The 22,785-nt window shown below is 38.4% G+C and overlaps 1 protein-coding gene and 1 long non-coding RNA gene across 2 annotated transcripts; one reads left to right on the top strand and one right to left on the bottom strand.

The window, feature by feature from the left end:
• Positions 1-1,537: 1,537 nt before the first annotated feature.
• serf2b (small EDRK-rich factor 2b) lies at positions 1,538-3,386 on the bottom strand. The gene is made up of 3 exons (XM_018667011.2): positions 3,219-3,386; positions 2,284-2,392; positions 1,538-1,970 (listed from the first exon to the last, which is right to left on the bottom strand). The coding sequence occupies exons 1-3, from the start codon at positions 3,223-3,225 to the stop codon at positions 1,898-1,900; spliced, it is 189 nt and encodes a 62-aa protein (XP_018522527.1). The 5' UTR covers positions 3,226-3,386; the 3' UTR covers positions 1,538-1,897.
• LOC127143473 (uncharacterized) lies at positions 2,399-20,111 on the top strand. Its single transcript, XR_007814917.1, has 5 exons — positions 2,399-2,757; positions 3,648-3,705; positions 10,712-10,846; positions 13,309-13,492; positions 18,948-20,111. It is a non-coding gene; the product is annotated as an uncharacterized LOC127143473 (long non-coding RNA).
• Positions 20,112-22,785: the final 2,674 nt, after the last annotated feature.

Genomic DNA, 22,785 nt, shown 5'->3' with positions numbered 1-22,785 from the left:
TTCAGCTCTTCAGCCACGCTCCCGCTATCTGAGATGGAAGAGAGCTAAACTAGTGACTTAATTATACGCCCTGTAATCTGAGGACACAAACTCACTGGATTTAAGTAGACACACAGCTTATTGACTATAAATAGGTTGAGCTGTGGCTTACTGGCTCAGCGAACACTATAAAATATCAGCAATATACATTCTGTGCTCAGGCTGGTGGATGACAGTCAAAATACAAAGGTTCTGCAACAGCAGTGCTTGAGCAGGGTACGTGAGTGTGTGTCCATGTCCCTGTGTTTGCTTCATTTCAGCAGAATAAAGCTTCAAACTAAATCATTACCCATCATACTGTATGCTAATTGTAGGTGGCTCAAGCTAAGCACATATTATAACCACATCAGTCACTTTCTTTGCTTTACTGTTGTGAGTAAATCCAGTGTTCACCATTAAGAATCCAATTTTTAAAAAATACCATGGAGTATGCTTCCACCTAGTGGTCAAAGTGTTACAATAGCCCTGCATGTTTGGTTTAATCACAATAAATCTGGCAGACTCCAGTGTTACACAACACATACATAGCACAAACAGAACACAGATGTATTCTCTCTTTAACCACAAGTTATGTGGGCAGGATGTTGTTTCTTGTTATTCGTGGAAATAAGGTTTTCTTTAAAGGTTTATTCTGTGCTATTAATATCAAGATGTAACCATTTAGGGAATGCTGCTCAGTCTAATTATAAATGCACTTGTATGCCACTTGTCAGAAATGTCTTTTTGAGTCCTTGAAGGCAACACAGGTGAAAGACTTTTGCATGAATTTGTGCACTGCCCAAAAACTCCAACTGTATTTATCTGGAATGCACACATTGCAGAGCCTGATAGATCCCTATTAACGGAAGGAGGCCTATACTATACTTTACTGTACTGTGGCTGTTTCAAAGAGAATCACTATTTACCCTGTAATGGCATCATGTTGATCATCACAGAAAGATCGAGTGCAGTGGCAATTAAATTTTTGATTTGACTGACTGCTCTTCATGAGAGAGAGCAAAACACAGCCGTTATTATTTTTCAGTCATCTCTTAATTTGATTTGACAAATAATATAATCAAAGCCCATGACAATGCACCTACTTGAATAAAAACTGAAGTTTGATTATTTAGTAATTCTTGCAGGAAGGATTTATAGGCTCAAATGTTTAGTGAGGTTTAACTGGAAGGTTAAACTGGTATTTGCAGCATAAATGAAGTCATATGTAATTATTTATTTATTTTTTAGTATTTCCAGTGGTTTGTAGAGTTTAACCACATTTATACCACTGAAAAATGGAATCAAAATAATGGTTACTGTTGTTTATCATATCAGTAAATTGCATCTAAATGTGAAGCCTTTATAAAGAGAGAGAGAGAGAGAGAGAGAGAGAGAGAGAGGCTGCATGACGTAACATAATTAAAAAGTAAACATTTACCTTTCAGTGCTCCCACAACAGACACACAGATCATGTAAAAATATCACACAAACCCAACATTCAGAGTAACTCAAGCAAGCATGAACTAAAAAGATACACTTTATTTGAAACCAGCAGGGGACATTTTTGTACAAAAATACACAACTGTTACGTAGATGCTTTGTGTCAAGAATTGTTCATCTTTCTCCTGCTGCATAAACCACTGATGCTCTTCTGCATGCAGCACCAACGTGGGACAACAGCTAACTTGCTCAGACATAATTTCATCGAGAAAATTAACAAATCCAACAAGCAATGTCATTTGCCATAGGGAAGAATGTAGGATCCTAGATTCTTGAGTCTAGACAAAAATGACAGATTCATTCTCATAAATATCAGGAAGAATGCTGAACATGGGATGTTCTTGAAACACTGAGCTGAATGAATCTCCTCCTTCATTCTTTACTTGGACTTCGTGCTTCCTTTCCCTGCTTCATCCGCCTTTTTCTGCTTCTGTTGCATTATCTCAGCATCCCTTGAGGGAATTACAGAAGAGAACACACTTTGTTAGGGCAGACTGCATTGTATCACAAACCTGTGTAAAGCACATTGATAACATACTTTGCTTTTTTCCCCAAAAAAGTACTGTCGGTAGGGTTTTTTTGAAAGTTAATCATTAGGAGACTTAACATTTTTATGTTAAATAAATACACAACTCTATAATCAGCGAGGAGTGAAATAGCCCAGCGCCATACATATGAGTGACAGAACACCTTTTGGTCACAGTGCTGCAAAAATCCATTGCTCAAGTTTCCAGTTTCTTAAATCTCACACAGACTGCTGCCTACCTCTGCTTCCTTGCAGCAGCAGACAGCCCATCATCACCCCTCTTCCCTTTATTGGTTTCAGTCTGCTTTTTGGCATTTTTCTGGCGTGCAAGCTCACGTTGGTTTCCTCCTGCATGTCAGACCAAAGGGGAAAAAAAACAATGCAGCTTTACAAATTAAACACATCGTTGAGCAACATACCAGTTGTGTGAGTTACGCCCTTAAAACACCTTAATGCCACAAAAGAGCAGGTGTTATTGACAAATAAAGGGCAAGTGTCTACAAGCCATTATGTATAATACCAAACGGCCCGTTTGTACTCTCTGTTACTGTGTAATGGTATAAATAACCCCGGTGCAAAACATGAGAACAGCCGACGTGGCAGGGAGGCGCTCCGGAGCAGCTTCATGCCCAGAACAACAGCACAGGGGGCAGCAAAGCATCTTCCATCACGGTTAAACGCACCAGCCAGGCAAATGATGACAAGCAACGAAGGTAGAGCCGCATTTTTAGAAATAAAAATAATAAATGATAATCTGTTTGACATCCTGTCTGCTAGAGGCAGCGCTGATATCCAAACATTCGCATTATGTCTCTGGAAACTGTGGCTTTGCAGTAGGCCGAGGCTCGGACTAACGGCTGAACAAACGGCCCATCGATGTTGACAAATGCACAATACGCACATAATGCAACACGGCTACGTGACACACACCACAGCACACGTCCGTTTACTCTATCTGCACCTACTAGTTCAGCGCAGTTAGCGGTGTGTGTGTGATTTACAAACCAGCAAAACTGGCGTTAATTCGCTGAAATAACGTTACGTCTATTTCAGTAAATAGACGGAACCCAGGTCGGCGGTGGCTAACGAGCGGCAGAAGACGACGGGCACAGACTACATGCAATCGAATAAAGTACATGAATGCCTTACAGTCGAAATATATGTCGATACCCACTGGTCATTTTAGTAATCGACGCTTCTTTTGCCCAAAATCCAGATAAGCTCAGCCACAGGGCCGCTGACTCCCTTCTCGTCTCTCCAGTCGCTGTTGCTCCTTAGGTTGCGCCTCTCTGTGGCTGCCTAATGTACGCGAGACTTCCGCACGAGAACCAGAACATTCCGTCTCCCCCCATGGCTCTACTGCGCATGCGCCGGGGCAGGCGCTCATCATTTTATGATAATAAATCATTAAGATCACTTAATTACTCAAGAACAATAAAAAGAGTAGATGTGATCATTGAAATACCGTTCAGTTGAAAATCATGTGCTCATAAGCGAACTACTTCTTCTGCTTCTTCTTCTCATTATTATTATTATTATTATTATTATTATTATTATTACAGGTATTCACAAAAAATACATTTTATATGTTACACTCTTCAAGGCAACTCCATCTACTGAGGAAGGCCATGAAATGTGGACGAAAGCCTCATTAACATATAGTAAGTAAATTGTCTTGAGAATTGTTTTGTCAAAAGTCAAGAGTCAACTATTTTATTAAGAATTATATGATTTTTCATTTATAAGGTTAACTATTGGACAAGATGTCTCTTACATCACTGAAAGTTCATTCCTAGTGTATGTGCAATTCAAGCTTCAAGTTTCCATATCACACTTGTATAAAGTGGACCAGGGCTGGCTTCCAAACTTCTGTTTACAAATCAAAACATCTTAAAATCAGATTTCAGGTGAGCACAGAGACATTTTCCATTTTCAGCAAAAGGATTTTAAAGCAGTCTTCCAGTGTACAGATGACACACTGTACACATTTTTGTTTTTTGTTTTTGTTTGTTTTTTAATCCAGTGTAAAAAATATACTTTAATTTCATTTGCATTGGATTTGGTTGCACTTCACATACAGTAGATGTCTATGAGTGTCTCTTCAGTTACTGACTTACAATTGGCACATTTTACTTACATTAATGTAGATTCAGTAAGCTAACAGACTTTGAATCAGCTCTGCGATTAAATGACCCTTTACAAGCTTACCACTAAAGAGCCAGCAGGTGGCAGACTATGCTAAAGTAAATTTGGAAATGAAGGCACCAAGCTTACTGGGCAGTCTATGGTATACTGCCATTCTTGACACAGAGGCTACTCATCATTTAAAAAGTGTAATTTTACAGTAAAATGATGGAACTATCAAATACTTAGATTTCACAATTTAATCAGTGCAGTGAAGAGAGTGTGTTGTGGCACCACACAGAATTTTGTTTAACAGTCTCACATATCACATATGGTCACATCATTACAATATACTAAATTTTTGTTAAAGTACAAAATGGTATCTTCTTAAAAGTAACTGGAGGTTTTATTTCTGTTCTGCAAAAATACAAAAAGAAAGAAAGGCAGAAAAACAAAGGTCTTGGTGGGGTTATTTTATTGACTGTCTGGCAGTTAAATAGGTTAGATGACTGAGTCATGTCTGCCTAAAACTGAACTTGTACCCAGACACTGAAACTATGAATAGAAGAGGACAGCATACTGTCTGTAGCTGAATGTGCATGTGCCTAATGTACTGTAGGTCATGGCACAGTCAAATAACTGCATCATTAGTGTTCCAAGTCAGCACACGTGTTTCATTTCACAAGAAACTTATGATTGTCAGCAGCATTTAATTAAACAATGTTATAAACAGGACATGTTTGATGGAAAATTAGACATTCACAACAAATATTAAACGAAGTAAAGATTTATAAGCTAATAGTTGTTTTAACGGGGAGCGGCCTGTGGTCGGCAAGTTGATAACAACTACTGCAGTAGTAGTAACAGTCTGCATATTGCATTTGGAATGAAAATCTTAAAATGTGTCCATAATGGTGGAAGTGAGTTGTGGGAGGAGAGTGAGGACTGGGCTGGGTTTCTTGCTGAAAGACAAATACTGTATTTTAGGGACATAATTACTGTTTGAACACAATGAGCCATCAAACTACTGCTGTGATTGTCTAGCAAACAGTCTATTTGGGTGAAGAATAAGATCTTCTTTGAATTTAATCATACGCTGTAAGTTTGTTCTGGCCTGCAGGCCTCTGCAAATTATTTCTTGATGGATGCTGAGCTAAAAACTTACTTCAACTGACTTTAAAGTAGAGCCCAGATATTATTTTTTGTCATGTTTCTCATCAAAGCCTTTAGGTCAAAATCCTGTGTATGCTTTTTCAGCATGAGCAGCAATTTATATATGTGTTCATGACAGATGGTCATACATCACTGGCTGGATTACATTATAAACACATTGTCAGTGAACAGAAATGCATTTTGTATCGATTTTAACTGTAGGCTGTAGTTGCAGTATATTTTGCACAAGTTTGACCTGACAAAAAGCACTCAGCTCATACTGCAGTCAGGAGTAAAGAATGCAGATGAGCACCAGCAGCCACAGGGTACTTAAGCATTTGAGCGCAAAAAATAACTTGTTCAATGGTTAAAATCTCTAATGTAACATTATTATCAACAATTTAGTTTAAAAAAATAAAATAAAATAAAAAAACAAGACCAGAGAGTCTACTGTCATGTTAGTAGTTCTGTGAGGTTGTACTTGGGCACAGTAGTGCTTTGAGCTAAATGCTAACATTAACGTGCCAATGCTAACATGCTGGTGTATATCAGGTGTAATGTTTACCATGTTCATATTTTTACATTCTAGTTTAGTGTGTTAGCATACTAATGTTTGCTAATTAGCACCAAACATGAAGTACAGCTGAGGTTGATGAGAATGTCATTAGTTTTGCAGGTATTTGGTCAAAAATCACAGCATTGGACAAATTAAAACTTTGACCTCATGATGGTCTTCATCTCCTGGGGACGACGGATGTCTGCACAAAACTTCATGTCAGTCCAGTAGTTGTTGAGATATTTCAGTCCTGGCCAAAAATTCAAAGTGGTAGATGGACCGACATACAGCTAGCTAAAAATGCAACCTGGTACCATTTTAATAGTTCAACAATTCAGTTTATTTATTTTTGTATTTTTGCCTTTATTTGTTAGTTAGAAACAAGGGCAGATGACATGCCACCAAGGTCTCCTGGCCAAGATTCAAACTATATGTAAGTGCCAATCATTCAGACAAAATTTTGGGAGTATTGGATTTTTGGATTATTCAAATGACGTATTTATAAATATTTGACTACAAAATTTACAATCAATCCAGCTTGATGGTGAACAACTGCATAGGAATTAGAGGACATATTGTTTAACCACTGACCTCTGTAGCTTAATCCCTTCCTGACCATGACTGACTTTTTATGGATTTCCACTGCTCATACATTTTTATATACTTATGTGCATTTGGTATGGTTTATTTGACACATTTACTTCAAGGACTGTGAGAATATATTTCTGTATATATGCACAGATGAAAAAGACATTATTCCATTTGCCTCATAATTGTTTTTCACCATTCCTGCTCTGGACACATTTAGTTTTATATCCTGAGACTGAGGCACTTTATGGATCATCCCATACGGATTGAGAAATTTATATCTTAATGTTAGCAATTGCAAACAGGGGATTAAGTGAACAAACAGCCACAGCCTCTTTGTGTCACATGTGTGCTGGAGTGTGAAGACTTTAACAGTGTGTAGAACAGCATGTCGAACACTGTGGTGAGTTTATTGGGTTGGTGGCGACACAGGACGGCCCAGGATGTCTGACTCTGACTTGTTTTCCTCACAGCTGCTTTCAGTGACAGCATCCTGCTTAAAGCAAACTATTTTTGTCTCCCAGGGCAATTATCACCACCTGGTAATTTTGACAATGTTGACTGCTTCTGCTTTACAAAGCCTCTAAATGTTAATGCTGTCCTCGTGTGACTGCTGCTGCTCCGGAGCTCAGCAGCTCTTGGTGTTGCCTGTCGTCTATCCAGTTTAATCAAAGGGAGATGATGGGGAGGAGAAATTTAGTTTTCCAATGATTTCAAACTATATTTAACTGTGGGATGTAATATTAAAAGTAGGAGTCCTTGCCCTCTCATTAGCTCCAGCACATTTCCACACAGACTACTTAGTGACAGACATCCACATGATCACATGCAAGTGAGTAGCAATATCTGTGTGTGATGCTTGTTTGTCTATTAAGTATGTGCCATGGGATAATTATGTCAAAGTACTATGTCAAAAGCAATGGGACAACCACTGCCCTGTTTAGAGCAGTCCTTGCTAACGCTGAACATGAAGTGGTGAAGCACTGATGTGTGGCAGCATAAACTTAGCGTGACAAGCTGGACGTATGGTGCATTCCTCTCTGTCTCATTTCACCGCTGTCATCCATCACGCTGCCAAAGTCCTGCCTGCTGTCGTGAATGATTGATGGGACTTGCTGATCCCATCTTCTGCGTTGCCTTAATGTCCCTCGTGCCCAGATTGTTGGAGCTAATTTTGACGTGAGCCTATGAAATTATTATGTTGTTTGTGCTATATTGAAATTACTGTACTGTACCGCTCTCTTTCATAAAGCCTTCATTTCCTGACAGTAAGAACATATTTCTCAAAAATAAATCAAACAAATGCTATATGTACAGCAACTGTAACACGTATGTTTCAAAATAAAGCTATTATTTTACGTGGTTTTATGTGGGTCTTGTTAACCAGGCCAGTGCATTACCGAAAACTCTGACCTTAATATCAGTCTTACTTATTCATTTTACAGAAAAGATCATTCCTATATACAACATGAACATTTCTTGCTTACATTCTACAGTATAGATTTGTAGAATGTAAACAAGGTGGCATTACTTTGATACCAAGGGATACTATGTCATTATGCAAAATACTTGTATATGAACATAAGGGAATGATAAATACTAGCATGGCATCACGCTCACAGTAGCAATGCTAACATGCTGATATTTAGCAGGTATAATGCTCAACATTTTCACTGTCTTAGTGTAGCGCATTAGCATGCTAATATTCTGTAATTAGCACTAAACTCAAAAGAATAGCTGAGGCTGGTGGGTTTTGCAAAGTGCTGGACAAACTGTAATTTTGACCTGATGATGGTGCTAGATGAAAAGTTAGGGGATCACCAAGGTTATTACCATTCACCCTGAGGGGAACATGAATATCTGTACAAAATTTCATGGCAATCCATCCAATAGTTGTTGGGATATTTAGGTCCAGACCAAAGTGGTGACTGACCTAAAGACCAATATAGATAGTGCTATTCCTAAAACCACAAAGGTAGTTTGACTAAAATTTGGCTGCTAACAGCAGCTGGCAGTGTTGATGGATGTTGTTTCAATTTCCCAACCACAAAAAGAGGATCTGTTGTTTGATTGTCACTAGAAATCTCTCATTTAAGTAGTATAATCTAAAAGAGAGTGTACGATGCCAAGGTGAAGAAGAAGGAGTGTATTGTTCCTTTTTTATTGAGTTTTAAGGGGTAGTAGTCCAGGGTTTTCAGATAAAACAAACTTTTAAGTTGCGGACATGATGTTGAGTTTGGTAACTGGCTTTTTTGATTCATGAAGTGCCCACCAACAGTTAAGACACTTTCAAACTGAGTTATACGTGCAGGTCTCGTGGGTATCGCCATCTATATTATATAATGCAGTGATTCATTTCACTCGAACCTTTGTCCTCCTCAGTGCTGAACACAAAACTTTCAACAGTAAACACAATGTAAATACAGTTTACATTGTGTTTAAAATGATAACACTAAAACAGGTTAATGCACTCCATTGTTGGGGATATATGGCATGTTTGTATGTGTTGGCTTCTCAGACAAAACAAATTCTTGATGAGACAGAGGTAAGCTGTTGTACAGGTGCACAGCCTGAAGTGAAGGATTTATTGATTACACAGAAAAATGTAGTTAACCCTCTCATTCTTGTGCTTTTTTCCCCTAGTTTGTTCATATAATCTACTTTAAAAAATTTGACAAGGAAAAAACTAAAAGGGGATCAAATGAATAATAATTTTATATTTATATCATTGTTTTCTTCCCTCTCTGGCTAAGACATAAGTGAAAACCCCCTGTTATCAACATTAAAATATTAATTTGAACAATAAAATGTCAGTGAGCCAGACTACACCTGTTTCTTGCAGAGACCAAAAGGGAGGTAGAGGAGGGAGTTTTTAGCTGTTTTGAGGCAATTGAGCCAGACAAAAGCACCCTCTCCCATTTTTCTTTTGCATTTCCCCTCCCATCTCACCTGATTTGAAGCCATTTCGGCTAACACGTTATTCCACCTTTTATCTGAGCTCTAACCACTGAGCCTGAGGGGAACCAGTCTACTTGATCACAAGTTATTTGGGGACAAAAGAAGGCACATGAGCATCAAGGTAATTTCTCCTGAAGTGCAGATGTTGCACTGGTTGACCCTGTGCTGTGGAAACACTAAGCACAATCCAGCAGGGGTGGAGATTAGGCAGGGTTGAATTTCACTGACAGGAGCATAGATGTAACTTTCTGAAAGCACAGAGAAAAATTTCTTAGCTTAAGGATACCTAGAAGTCAAGTCAGGTGCATGACAACAAAGGAAATATTTGAAAAGGCTTGAGACTTTAACCTTTTCTTTCCCACACTCTAAAATCAGTGCTGTCTCAAACACTGTGGCTATGAGAGGGGGTCTGACACCAAGTGAACATTGTAAGATTAGCAGGGAAAAGATAACAAATTCAGTTTGATCTGGTGATCCACAAATCATTCTCCCTCCTGTAACTTCTGGCTAGACACAGCCAAGTTGAATTGTGCAGCTACACGTGACGACCTGTCCTCTGATACAGCTTAATTAAATGTTCTTTCACTTGGCACGGAACTATAACAGTCATCCGAGGAGAAAATGATGGCTTTATTTTTCTAAATTTACACCAGACGAACACTCTGTCTTCTGATGTGTTTATCTTGCGTTTGTAGCCTGGCTCAGGTTGTTTATAACCAGCTTTTAACAGCAGGAAAAAAGGGCGTGTGCTGATTCAACAAGTCCACAAAGTTACTAAAGTGATTTTCACCAACTCTGCTCTATATTTAAAGCATTTGACTAAAAAGAACAAAGCCTCCAGACAAATCCATAATTCTGTTTTATGGATTTTCATTGCTCACATTGTCAATATCCTGAGCAAAATGGCCTTACGTCAAGACCAGTCTCATTACAATAATGAAATGAAATCATGACATTGTCCAGATGATGTGTTTTCAAATGGTTGCCAAGGTAACAGCCATTTCTCAACTAATGCATTATGTCCAGAATATAGGGATGACTAGATAACAGTGGATGGTGTGTTGGATCATACCAAGTACCTATGACAGGGACAGATGGTCCAACATCAAATTGATTTTGGAAATAGGGTAATTGTACCATAACTGAAGTAAACACACACAGTGATCCTCTAAGGTTATGCATCATTAACTTTGAAAATATGGATCTTTCGTTATTTTTGCAAACATATTTGCACACCTTTTTTTCTTTTCTTATTTTTCTTTTTCTTTTCTTTTTTTTTTTTTGTTAAGACGTCTTTGTCTTCATCCATGTCTGTCTCTTCAATGTCCTGCTGTGGATGAGCTCACCGCTGCCTGTTTCCTGGCTGACTCATCGTGGTTGGTTCTGACGACAGACGAGCTGACTGACGGCTCCCCACTCTGCATGTAAAGTACAGAAGAATTATTCCATCTCTCTGAAATCTAGAGGATGTAGTCCAGACTCAGTGAGAGCACTCTGTATGCATGAGGTGTTTCTGATTCGGCTGAGCTCTCTCTCTTGTGGCAAATTCTTATGGCCAACGTGGTACTGAGTACATACTGTACAACACATACAAGGTGGCATGATGTGACACAATATAACTTGAAAAGAAGACAGAACAAAATGTGTGTAATGTCCAATCCATGTTGTAGCTACAGAAGCAGTATATAACAGTGCAGGATGTCAAGTTCGTCACATGAAGCTTGTGCTTTTTTATGCCTTTTAAGTTGTCAAACTGTGCCAGTGGCAGTGGTTGTACTGAGCAGCTTAAGTTGAGCTAGAAAGAAGGAATAGATGTGGCAAGTTGTGATTCATTTTCATGGATGAAAATGTCACTTGGTCAGTATACTCACCTGAGGTTTCTTAGCATTCATAAGTAGCAATCATGGTCCCCAGATGATGAACCTCAATGAACTTCCCCTGACTTTTCCTGTACTGCCACCAGCAGGTTGACATTTGTGGTTTTGAATGAAATATCTCTTAACAATCACTGGACAGCTTGCCATTTCTGTGGTAAATCAGGTAAAAAAATTTGTGGTGTACATTTTTAGACTGTCTCTTCTGGAAGACATTCATTGTGTTGCACTCATATTTAAACATGAAAGGTGATGGAAGTAATTCTATAAAGAATTAAAAAGGAGAGCTGGAGAGAGAACCTCAAATCGTGCATACTTTCTCACCTCCCCACCCCTCACCAGTCATGGTGTGAAGTGGGTGTGTATGTCGGCTTGTCAGTTTTGGAAAGTTTTAGAATTTCACAAAGTCCATCAGGTCTGTTTGGAAGAGTGGAAAGTTTCATTCATAATATCATTTTTACTGTGTTGCATTTGTCTGGCTGCATTAAGAAAGAGGATATGATGAAAAAAGAAAAAAACAAACAAATATATATCCAAAACATCAAAATATCCAAAACAACAAATGGAACATACTGTTCCTCTGCACAAAATAGAAATATAAATGTTCAGCATGAACCTACTGATGTTCCCAAAAGAGTAACACTAAAAGTAGCATCCCAGATGTGGTAGTCTCCTCCATGGCAACTTGCCTTTACCAGGCCTCAATTAGCTGAGTGGCAGGACACATGGGAACCTCTTACCCATCTTGAGACAGGGCTCAGCAGAGGAGAGTGAGAACAGCAGGCTGGTTCTCTACAGTAAAGCCCATTATTGTTGGTCTGAAGTGTAACAAATATCCACAGTGCCTTTTCCCTGAGAGAATATGTGGAGACAAATATTATGAAGGGTGGAATTAGATGCAGGGTGCTCCTTTAGTCGCTGCTGCTGCTCCCAGGGCTCTTCAGCTATAAAAGTCAGTGTAATGTGGATAATGATGAATACTTAACACAGTATGTTGTGTGGGAGTTAATTATTTCATGCCTTCATTTTAAAGTGTCATTATTTGAATTCTGCAATTAGACCTGACAAAGCTAAGAGCATATTACAGATGCACAAAATTAGTTTTTGTGTGAAATGTTGAATGGAAAAAAAAATTGCACACAGTATCTTTAACTGTAACTGTAATCTTAAAACTGACATATTGTCACCTTTGAGTTGTTATGGGAAACCTAGCAGACACAGACCAACATTGTCATTCATTCAGAGACGTGTTTCTGGCCACCTGATGAATGTAAGTCCAATATTCATTCCCCTTTTAGCTCTTTTTTGGTCTCTACCAACTCCAGAGAAAAATACCTGGCTCTTTAGTTTGGTGTTACATCTGTCTGCCATTTGATAGATTGAGAGTTGTTGTTTTTTTCACTGAAAGCGACTGGAAAAGGTGCTGAGAGCTGTGGGAATTAATCAACACAGTAAGGCTGTGGGCCGGAAAACCAAAAGAATGAGATCAAAGATGCTAAAACACTCCAAGTAAAAGTACTGTCACTACTAGCAACACCTTTCACATTACATGTAGTCATTTGACTCCATGTTGGAATAATATGTTGCTTATATAGCAGCTTTAATTTTTACTCAGCTGAACTGATGGCAATATGCAGTTGTAAATTAGGTACAAAATAAGCATGAGCTTAACTGCATCTGCTCATTTGTCTCAAACTGACTATGGAAGAGAAGTTGGTGTCTGGGCGGTTCCATCCTGGCTCAGAAATTCACCAAACTCGGTCACATCTTTAGCTCTCAGTTCTCCACAGCAATAATGAAGTTGTGCTGCATGATGCCCTGTGTGCTCAGCAGCAGGACCTAAACTGTCATGTAACAGTGTTTAATGCATTGTTTAAAAAGCAGTGCTAATGATCCATAAATTCACAATAATCCAAAAATATATATTTGCAATGTATTTTCAAGAGCATATCTTTTTTTGTGCACATTTAATGTATCCTTCTTTCCTTTTTGGAAACCTAACTGCCACGCAGCTGTAGCAGTGTGAAGGCACCTGCCCTGAATAAGATGACGTCTGTGGCCTCTGTGAGTCATCCAGACCCTTAAGAGCTGGCGAGAAAACCATAGCTGACTGGCTGTACCCTCCTTTCTCCCCCCTTAAAGCCTGGGATGAGGCAGTTCCAATCATCTGGCTGAACAACAGGCACAAAATGAGCAGTAAGATAAGACACTGTGCAACTCTTTTGTATGTTCCTAGTCCTTGGACTTTCAAGTGTGATTACCTAGTAATACATAATACAGCTCTTGACAGGAAGATGACTTTAATCAAGCTTCAAAGGGAACAGCATCATGTGGTCGCTATATACACTCACAAAAAAGAACACGCTGATCTGTTTTTTTCCTTGTTGGTAGAAGCACAGAACTATGTCAGCTGGCCAGAAGGCTTTGCTGAGATGTTTTACATATTGACAGCCCTGCTATGGAGTCAAGAGTGTTGAAATATGAGCTGCTGAGCATGTGGTGTACAGTGACTAATAAGTGGATATACTCATCTCTGTATTGATTAACAGTGGCTGAAAAATACTGATGACTGATGTAGCATTGGTTTCATTCCTGTTGCAAAGCCTTAAATCAATTTTCAGTACTTCCATATTCTTGCAGCCTGTGATGTTTAGTCACGTCCATGCCATAGCACATGACATTTTTGGTCATCACTTTGGTACTGACTGGTTTCTGAACAACTATTGGGTTGCCATGAGATTTGGTATAGACATTAATGTCCCTCTAAGGATGAATTATGTGATGATTTAACTTCTCAGTAGCATCATACAAGTCAAAATTTAAATTTGTCCAATACTGCAAAGATAATTTCCATCAGCCTCTGCTTGTAATTTGTGTTGTCTACTAAACTAGGATGATAATTATACGTGCTAATCATGTTAGTAAGATGATATTAGCATTTAGCTCAAAAGCATCGCTGTGCCAAGGAATAGCATCATAGAGCTGCTAACATGGCTTAAAAAGAGACTTAGCAGTGGCTCACACCTTGCCTGATCCAAGATTGAACTAGTTCATTACTCATTTGAGATAATAAAATCCCAAAGGGATATTACAGTTGCACTTTTACAGCTACAGCCTCATTTGGATTTTAGTGGCTTTAGATTCATCAGAGTGTGAAAGCCTGGTCACTGCCATACCCTGCTCCGTCAAAACATGGTTTCAAAGACACAGCCCCTTCCTGGTCCCTTGATATAAATGCTTCAGTAGTCTGGTGTCTGACTTTTATTGGATCGCCGGGCTCCTGCTCCCAATTACCCAATCCTGTTTCAGTGGCAGGCGCCATTATTGTTTGTCTATTTGTGTGTAGTGGCAGAGAGCCGCTTATGCCAGACCAGACTGATATTTTAATCAGAAATTGTCCAATTATGCCAATTATGCTGTAAAAACACAGACGTTAACCATCCCATTGCTGCTGAGATTTTGCTGTAAGCAGAATGTGGTTGGCCATGGAATGATTGCAAATACAGAGAACAGGGAGTGAAAATGGGATTCATGGATAAGAGCTTGAGAGAATGCATGAGAACAGGTACAGACATTGTGTCCTAGGTATAGTGTCTTTTTTATTACCATTGTTCAGATGTAAACCTGGTTGAATGCCAACAACAGAAAAGGAACAGTCATTCATTTTTCTTTCTGAATAGTCAACAGCACTGACTAACTGCAGAATACTGATGTTAGGAGGATGTTTTCCAGGTCGGGACAACACAGAGCAGCTCTTGTTTGACTGCTGTCTCTTTTCATGCGTGGAATGATCAGTCACACCTGTACAGTCACTGTAAAAGTGGTGGCTGTAAAGGGCCTGTGATCTCAATAAAACACCAAACACCTGGGTCTGCTTAGCAACGTGTGTATACATGCATGTGTGTGTATGTGTGTTTGATGGCACAGACGCAGAGGAACATACACACACACACACACACACACACACACACACACACACACACACACACACACAGGGGAATGAAAAGCCGTCTGATTGTGTTTCTTTGTGGGAAAGTTTGCACCCACTTCACTTTAAAGACACTGAAAACAAAAGTGCAAATCTCAGATGTGAACATAATCCACAGACTTTGCTGAATAAGCCTGCTTCTCTGTGGCGTCAGTAGACTATTACCAGGTCCAGATGTTTTTCTGTTATTTCAAAATTTTTGGAATAAAGAGGTAGTTAGTTTGAGCTAAGCTGCTGTACTTTAGAGCCTGTGAAATCATCAGGTAGATTGTTTTGATTAAATCTTATCTGACACTGTGGTGTGAGAGCTTCAGGAGGTTTTCATTTTGAGTCATAGAAGCTTTGATTCAGTTTGAGTCAGCCCACGCTCAAGAAAACATGATACCTAATAGAGCAAAAGCTAAGGGCTCATCAAATGTCTCAAGAAAGCAAATGTTACTTAACTGTATTTTATTGTGTTTGTTCTGTGGGCTATAACACATCACAGGACATACAGCAAACTGCCCAGGCTTCTAACTGCAGCTTTTAGTGAGAGATAGAGAAGTCTTGGACCCATCTACTGCCAACATGCCTCGCAAGTAACACACAGCCTTGAAATTCCTCCCCTCTGAAACACAGAAGCCTTGAGTGTGACTTGATGCACCAGTATCAGGATTCCTTACTCTCAGGTTTTCCTCATTTAACTTTTAAAAGGAGGCACTGATTTATATATTTTTGCAGTTTAACTTATATTTCTTAAGTTTAGCCTTTGAATTTATTTAACTTTGATTTTTTATTTATGTTAACACACTCCAGGTAACATAGAATAAGAGTTTTATCCCTCATCACAGTGTTTATACACACACACACACACACACACACACACATATATATATATATGTGTGTGTGTGTGTGTGTGTGTGTGTGTGTGTATATATATATATATGATCTTGCCCCAAAATTGTGAATGAAATGTGGTGCTGTACACACTGTACACAAATGGGCGTCGTATGTCTTGACATATTTGATAACATGATAGCATATTGATAACATGTCCCAGCTTATTTAGTTAGACAACATTTTAGCAGTTCATGTTGACAAGTACGAGAGTCAGATATGCAAAAAATAAACCAAAAAAAAAACAAACAAACAAAACAGTCGAGTGAGCCAGCGAGGCACGTCTATCGGCCTTTTTAAGTGTCAGAGAACCTGTTGATATTACATGCATCTCAGAGATCACTCTCATTTACAAACATCACATGTACTGCTGGAAAATACCAATTAACTGATCTCTATTACAGCACAGCCAGGACACACAAATATGTCTAAGCTATGTTTTTCCTTACTTTACTCGATGTTTCTTTGTTTTCTGAACTTTATAAAGTTGGTCCTCCTGTTACATTGCAACTTATTCAAATTCTTTAAAAGAGAAAATCTAAATTTTCAGCAGTCTGTGAAAGAACTCCATAAACATGCTGTTGTATTTGACACCAGGCAAAGTGTTAGTCTCACACAAAAGGCGTTAGTGTGTCTAACCCGAAACATTTCCCAAATTTATAAGTGCCGTCTCACTCTGCCAGATACACCATCCCGGCTAGCCAAAATAATATGTGTGTGTGTGTGTGTGTGTGTGTGTGTGTGTAAAATGAATGTGAATATCACACATCCTCTCTAATCCTCAGTCTTTGAGTCATTTGCACTGTCCTTTTCCTGGCTTTAACAGCAAGATGTGCAGTGATTGAATGTGTGTGTACATGTTTGTGCTTTTTGTATTTATCACTGAATATAGATAAACATATGCCATATGTATTTACTTGTACGTATGTGTGAAGACAGCTTATTCTGTAATGTACATGTATACTGCAAACAGATAAAAAAAATTACTTCCTCTTACATAACCGGTTGAAGGAAATACATATATATACATGATTAAAGCTGAAGTCTGCAATGATTTTGATTCACATATTCTACTTATTTATATGGAGAGCACATTTAATGTAGCTGGAGAAGCTCTCCACAGTCTGCTAACGAGAAATGCTCAGGTATGACTGGTCACACCTGTCTGGTTGATAATGCCAGTGCCGTCTAACTTTATCGCTTCATTTAATTATATATCTGCATTTACATTATGTCATTTGACTTGCCAATATTATCGCAGCTGCAGTTTGCACATGTTGGAAGATAAATCTCTACCAATTGCAACTGCAGATAACAACAACTGTAGATAATGAGCTGCGGATGTGGTCCAGTGCTCTGTTAAACTATAAACATATAACATGTAATTTGGGCAAAATCTGGTGATATTCGAGTAAAAATAGCCCCATAGGTCGTCTGGGCAAGAAGGTTATCATGACCCAGCGTCTATCGTCAGGCCTCAAGCTGCCGGAGAGTTTGTGACAGGGGCAAAAGAGGAAGTCAGGAGATATAGTTTAAAGAGTGACAAAGTCCACGTTAGGAGGGAGGATGGATTCGTGTTTAGTGTTTTAATAGTGACGATGAAGGTCCTCCAACTCTAGGGAAGCACTTAGTGTAACCCGAACCATGATCTCTTCCTAAAGCTAACCAAGCTGTAATAATTCCACAACATTGACTGTGTGTTTGTTATTGTTATCATAACGACAAAGGTCCTGGTTCCCTCCTATGGGTCATATCCGAGGGTAGGGACAAACGACCTGTATGGTCAACCTGTAAACTTATTTTATTGATTATTGTATATTGTACAGTGTCCTTGAGTGTCCAGAAAGGAGCTTATAAATAAAATGTATTATTATTATTATTATTATTTAACTGCCTCATGTGATGTCACTTGGGTCAGTGTGGATTAGAAGTGAAGAAAAGGCATTGAATAGAGAGACAAGGTCTCTACTTTTGCTTCAGTGATTGTGAAAACATGCTGCTAATCTCCCCATTCCTGATGTGACCTGGAGGTACCACAACTGGCTTAAATTATAAGAAAGTAAACATAGACTAATGCACTTCCCACTGGAATGTCTCATCCGTGTATGAAAGAAAATGTATTTAAATCTAAATAAAGATTCAGTGTAAAATTCTACGCATTAGTGCCTTAAAACTGCAGCAGGCTTGGAGCTTCATGCTATTTTTGTGAATTAATTACACTAAAGTTGTTAAATCCCTATTAGCTACAAATTGCAGTACTTATTTCTTCTGTTTGGGATGTAATTAAATAATATACCATAAAATATTTTTCAGGTCCAAACTGGCAATAAAGTCACCTTTATGTACTGGATATAAATTAGAGGTTCTATATGGATATTAATTGTATTTGGCTTATGTGGCTATTATGTGGCTCTGCATCTTAAAAAACTAATTAAAGTTTATTACACTTTTTTCACAAAGGTATTTCATCATGCTATTTATAGAAGAGTACATAGCCTAATGCAGATAAGATGTGTTGCTATAAATCTTTCAACTTCTCTAACATCTGTTCTTCTTTCCTCTACTCAATAGTCTCACATTAGAGCCATATGAAGACACGTCTATTTTTTTCATAGAACATCATGTCCTCTTTTTGAGGCTGTGATGTGTATCTGTATTATTTAACCTCTGGTGGTGATGTTATGGACAGATAACAGTTTTTCAACACTGGATGCTCTGCAATAAAGAAGGGAAACATGGAGGGACAATAGTACAATGTGAACAAGCTCTGCTTCTTGCCATTTGCAGGTGTCCTGGGAGTCATTGACCTCAGGTGTGAAACGTCACTCCCAGGGGGTCGGTGTGCATTAGCAGTCTCCCATGCAGCAGATGGCAAACCCCAGACAATGAGTGGATGAGACAGACGAGCCAGGTAAAGAAAAGGGAGGGGCTGAAATGTGTTAATCTCCCACTGCTTGGCTGTTGGAGCAGCGACTTCAGACCTACATGCATCAGTGGGTGGGGGGAAGGACTGCTGTATCTAAGTGATAATATACAGCATGTAATCCTCTCAGGGGCTGAGTTTAGAGGTATAGCATATATTGTTAAAATGCAAGGCTGACTGGATTGCAGAGAATTTCACGATGATTAGATGAAACAGGATTTTTCCAAATCTCAGATTCATGGAACTGAGGCAATGACATGAAGATTCAGCACCACCTGTTCTCTGTTGACCTCCAGTAACCCATCCCCCTCCTGTTATGTACTTTCATTCAGGGAGTAGCTTAGCAATTTAGCCAAATAGGCTTACTTGTCAGACTCATCTGCTTTGCCAACCTCCACCGTCACTTGTGTGCTTTCTCTCAGTTATGCAAACATTTAAGTTGCTTAGATTTGCTGTCGTTTCAGTTTGGTCATGTTTGCTGGGCTGTGAGATGCATAAATTGAAGCATATCATTCTTCTTGACAGTGAACAGGTCCGCTCAGCAGTGGGTTTAGTCTCAGTTTTAAATAGCTGCTCCTGCTCCTGTTCATTTACTGTTGAGCCTCAGCCAACAAGACAAAAGAAAGTTGGACAGACTGTCAAAAATGACGATAACTAAGCCCATTAACTCCTCAGGATAAGCATCTTTCCTGTCAAGGATTATTTGCAAACTGACCCACATTGTGATTGTTACTTGGTATTTCTTTTTCTTAGGTGACAATTAAGACTATATTTTTGCTTACATTTTATTTCTACTTGTTTGAATTTTCTCCTTGTTCCATTTAATTCAGTTAATTAGCTATTTATTTAACATGGCTGCTCCCATAAACTTACAGTAAAAGAATTTAAATTAAATAGACAATTCAGCCAGTGATTTGGTTTTTGACAATGTGTGTCTATTGCATTCAGCAGTTTGTACAACAATATACATTCAGAATGTACATCTTTTGTATTATTGTAGTAATAAATGTAAAACTGCCTAATTTTGACCTTTTGCATTTTGTGATCATTACATGACAATCAGAAAAATCTGTTTAGAAGTGATTGAGACCTCTAATGCTATTTATAATGGGTTTCCACAGGAAGTGTATTGGCAGCTATTTTTCAAGCCCACATTTTATAAGTTTATGGATTGTGTGCAGACTGCAGTTTTGGTGAGGCTGTGAGTCAAGAGACTCAGTCTTTTCAGCTTACTAATCTGGGCTGTGTTTTATTCATTGTTTTATTGTCCTGTATCTCACTCCATAGATGTCATTTGTTGTCTTGTGTGATGTCCTTTACATTGCAATTTTGGACAAAAGCTGTTGCATCAAAACAAAACAGACATGAGACTAAAGAAAGAGGAAACTGTTGTTTTGCCCAGGACTAAAGAGTGCACAGCAGAGACTGAGCTTTGAATTCTCAAATCAAATTTTCAGCTTGTTATTAAAGCGAGAAACCAGGAAATACTACAAAGCCAGAAGTAAAGAGAGACAGAGCAGAAACGGGGGGGATATGATTGTTTTGTTTTTCTGGGGATGCATAAAGTGGTGATGCTGTGCACCAAGTGTTTCTGTCCACCTGGAGACAACAGCTCCTCTGCTGGACAGGTAGGGGAGTGCACACAAACACATGCACATACTGTAAATATTCTGCTTCTTCCTGCTTCCCTCTCATGTTTTACATTAGTAGTTATATTTATTCACTCACACTGATCTCCAAACCAAACAAGCAGAGTCATAATTCAGTCAAACCTAAGCACACCGACAGGATACATGAGGGTAAATGACCTTGGTGGCAAAGAGATGTCCCTGCTCATGGGGAAAATATTTGTGACAAATAATGTAAACATTCTCATTTTGACCCTAATTTTAAGTAAAAATACTTTGTTTTGACAACACTTGATGGCATCTGAAAGCAAGCAAAATTGATTTTATGAACTGAATGGATGTCTTAAAATAACCAACATAACCTATATCTAATCTAATCTCTATTGTTGCTATAATAACTGCACATTTTCCTTTTGCTACTTGTGGTAAATAAATTAATTGATTGGAGACTATTTACTGTCCCTGTTTACTATTAGGGACTACTATTCACTATTTACAGTCAGAGTGACAGTTAAATTGACACAGTATTATTATCATTCTGTTAAGATATACCATCTCACTATCAGGCCACTTTCACAGGCTGACATAGCTAGTCTTGCCTAATCCTGCTTAATTTCTGAATATTTGCATAATTATGTGTTGGGTGTATCATTGAATACACACGCTGACATATTTATTAAAGTTGGCACGATTAACATACGCTGCTATTTCTTAGAAAATGTTGATCAACTTGTTTATTGTGCCTGGTCTAATTGGGTGCCAGTAAAATCAGGTCAAAACAGAGCCTGCGTAAGGTGGTGATACATTTCTCATTATATTTTTACTGGCATTCATCACATTCATGTTAGTATGTTTTTTTCATGTGTTTTCCACCAGGAGATTTAGATTAATGGCAGGTTACCTCGCATCCTCACACAGAGACTCAGACTGGAGCAACATGAGGAAAGCATAGATTTCAGCTTTTAAATGCCTTTGTCATTTGACTTCACCGTGTGTGAAATGCTACGTGATGTGTTTGAGTTCATAATGTGTTGCTGAAACGGCTGAAAAATGACAGACTGTATAAATGACATTTACAAAGTGGGTGGTTGAGGTTAGATTATTGACTATTGAGAGTGGAACAAGCTGTTAACACAACATTGACATATTTTCATCTGCTAGGGTTAGGTTACTTAGTGTAGGTGTTGGCAGACAATTGCTTATTTACACACTGAGCAAATACTCGCAACATTAGCATTCATTTGGAGTCTTATCTCTCTCCACCTGGCAAATGTAAGTATAATTTGAAATCTCCTTTTAGTTTTGTTTGTTTAGCTTTTGTCTTGGCTGCTAAATGCATTGTCTATCTGCCTTTTGGTGCTGGGCAGGTGGTGTACAGCGGGCTCTTTGAACTTTATCATCAATAAAATTGATGAGATGAACCAAAACAGCTGTGGGCTGCAAAACCACTAGAAATAATTTGAGTAATGCTCACTATCTTTATTTTATAAAATGATTGGTGCAGCTTTAACATGAAATAATGCAAATAAATAATCCTATATAAATAATCCTACAGATGATTTGTCTCGTCACAAAACAACAATTAAAGTCTGAAAGAGGTCCACAAAACAGGAGCCCCATCCGTATTCGACCTGTTCATGGTAAACTCATTGAAAAAATCATTTTTGACCAGATCTTAAAATTTTTGTCAATGACTTTAATTGTGGCTTGCCTGAATGAGCGTGTACACTGCTGTATTGCTGATTATGATGACAAACTTTCACTGTACCTTTCTTTATTTGATTACCTGTTTCACATATAGTCATTTGTATTTATGTACATGCACACATACATTTAATTTGCCTCCAATTTATAAAATTTCTGAATTTGTTGTTGCTACTTTTTTTGTATGTTTTGCATGTATTGTCTGTGTATGGTATGCCATATCTAATGTGAACCTTCGTAAATTAATATGAGAAGTAAAAGTATGAAATGATTATCTGGATATTATATAGTCTAAGTCTGCTATACCAATAAGAGTAAATGCCATGTATATATACAGTGTACAGTACACTGTACAGCCTGGTGCACACAG

This window comes from Lates calcarifer, linkage group LG2 (genome assembly GCF_001640805.2).
Source record: "Lates calcarifer isolate ASB-BC8 linkage group LG2, TLL_Latcal_v3, whole genome shotgun sequence".
Classification (NCBI taxonomy): Eukaryota; Metazoa; Chordata; class Actinopteri; family Centropomidae; genus Lates; species Lates calcarifer.
Note: the sequence above shows the minus strand (reverse complement) of the source record. Positions and strands in the feature narration are given on the sequence as shown.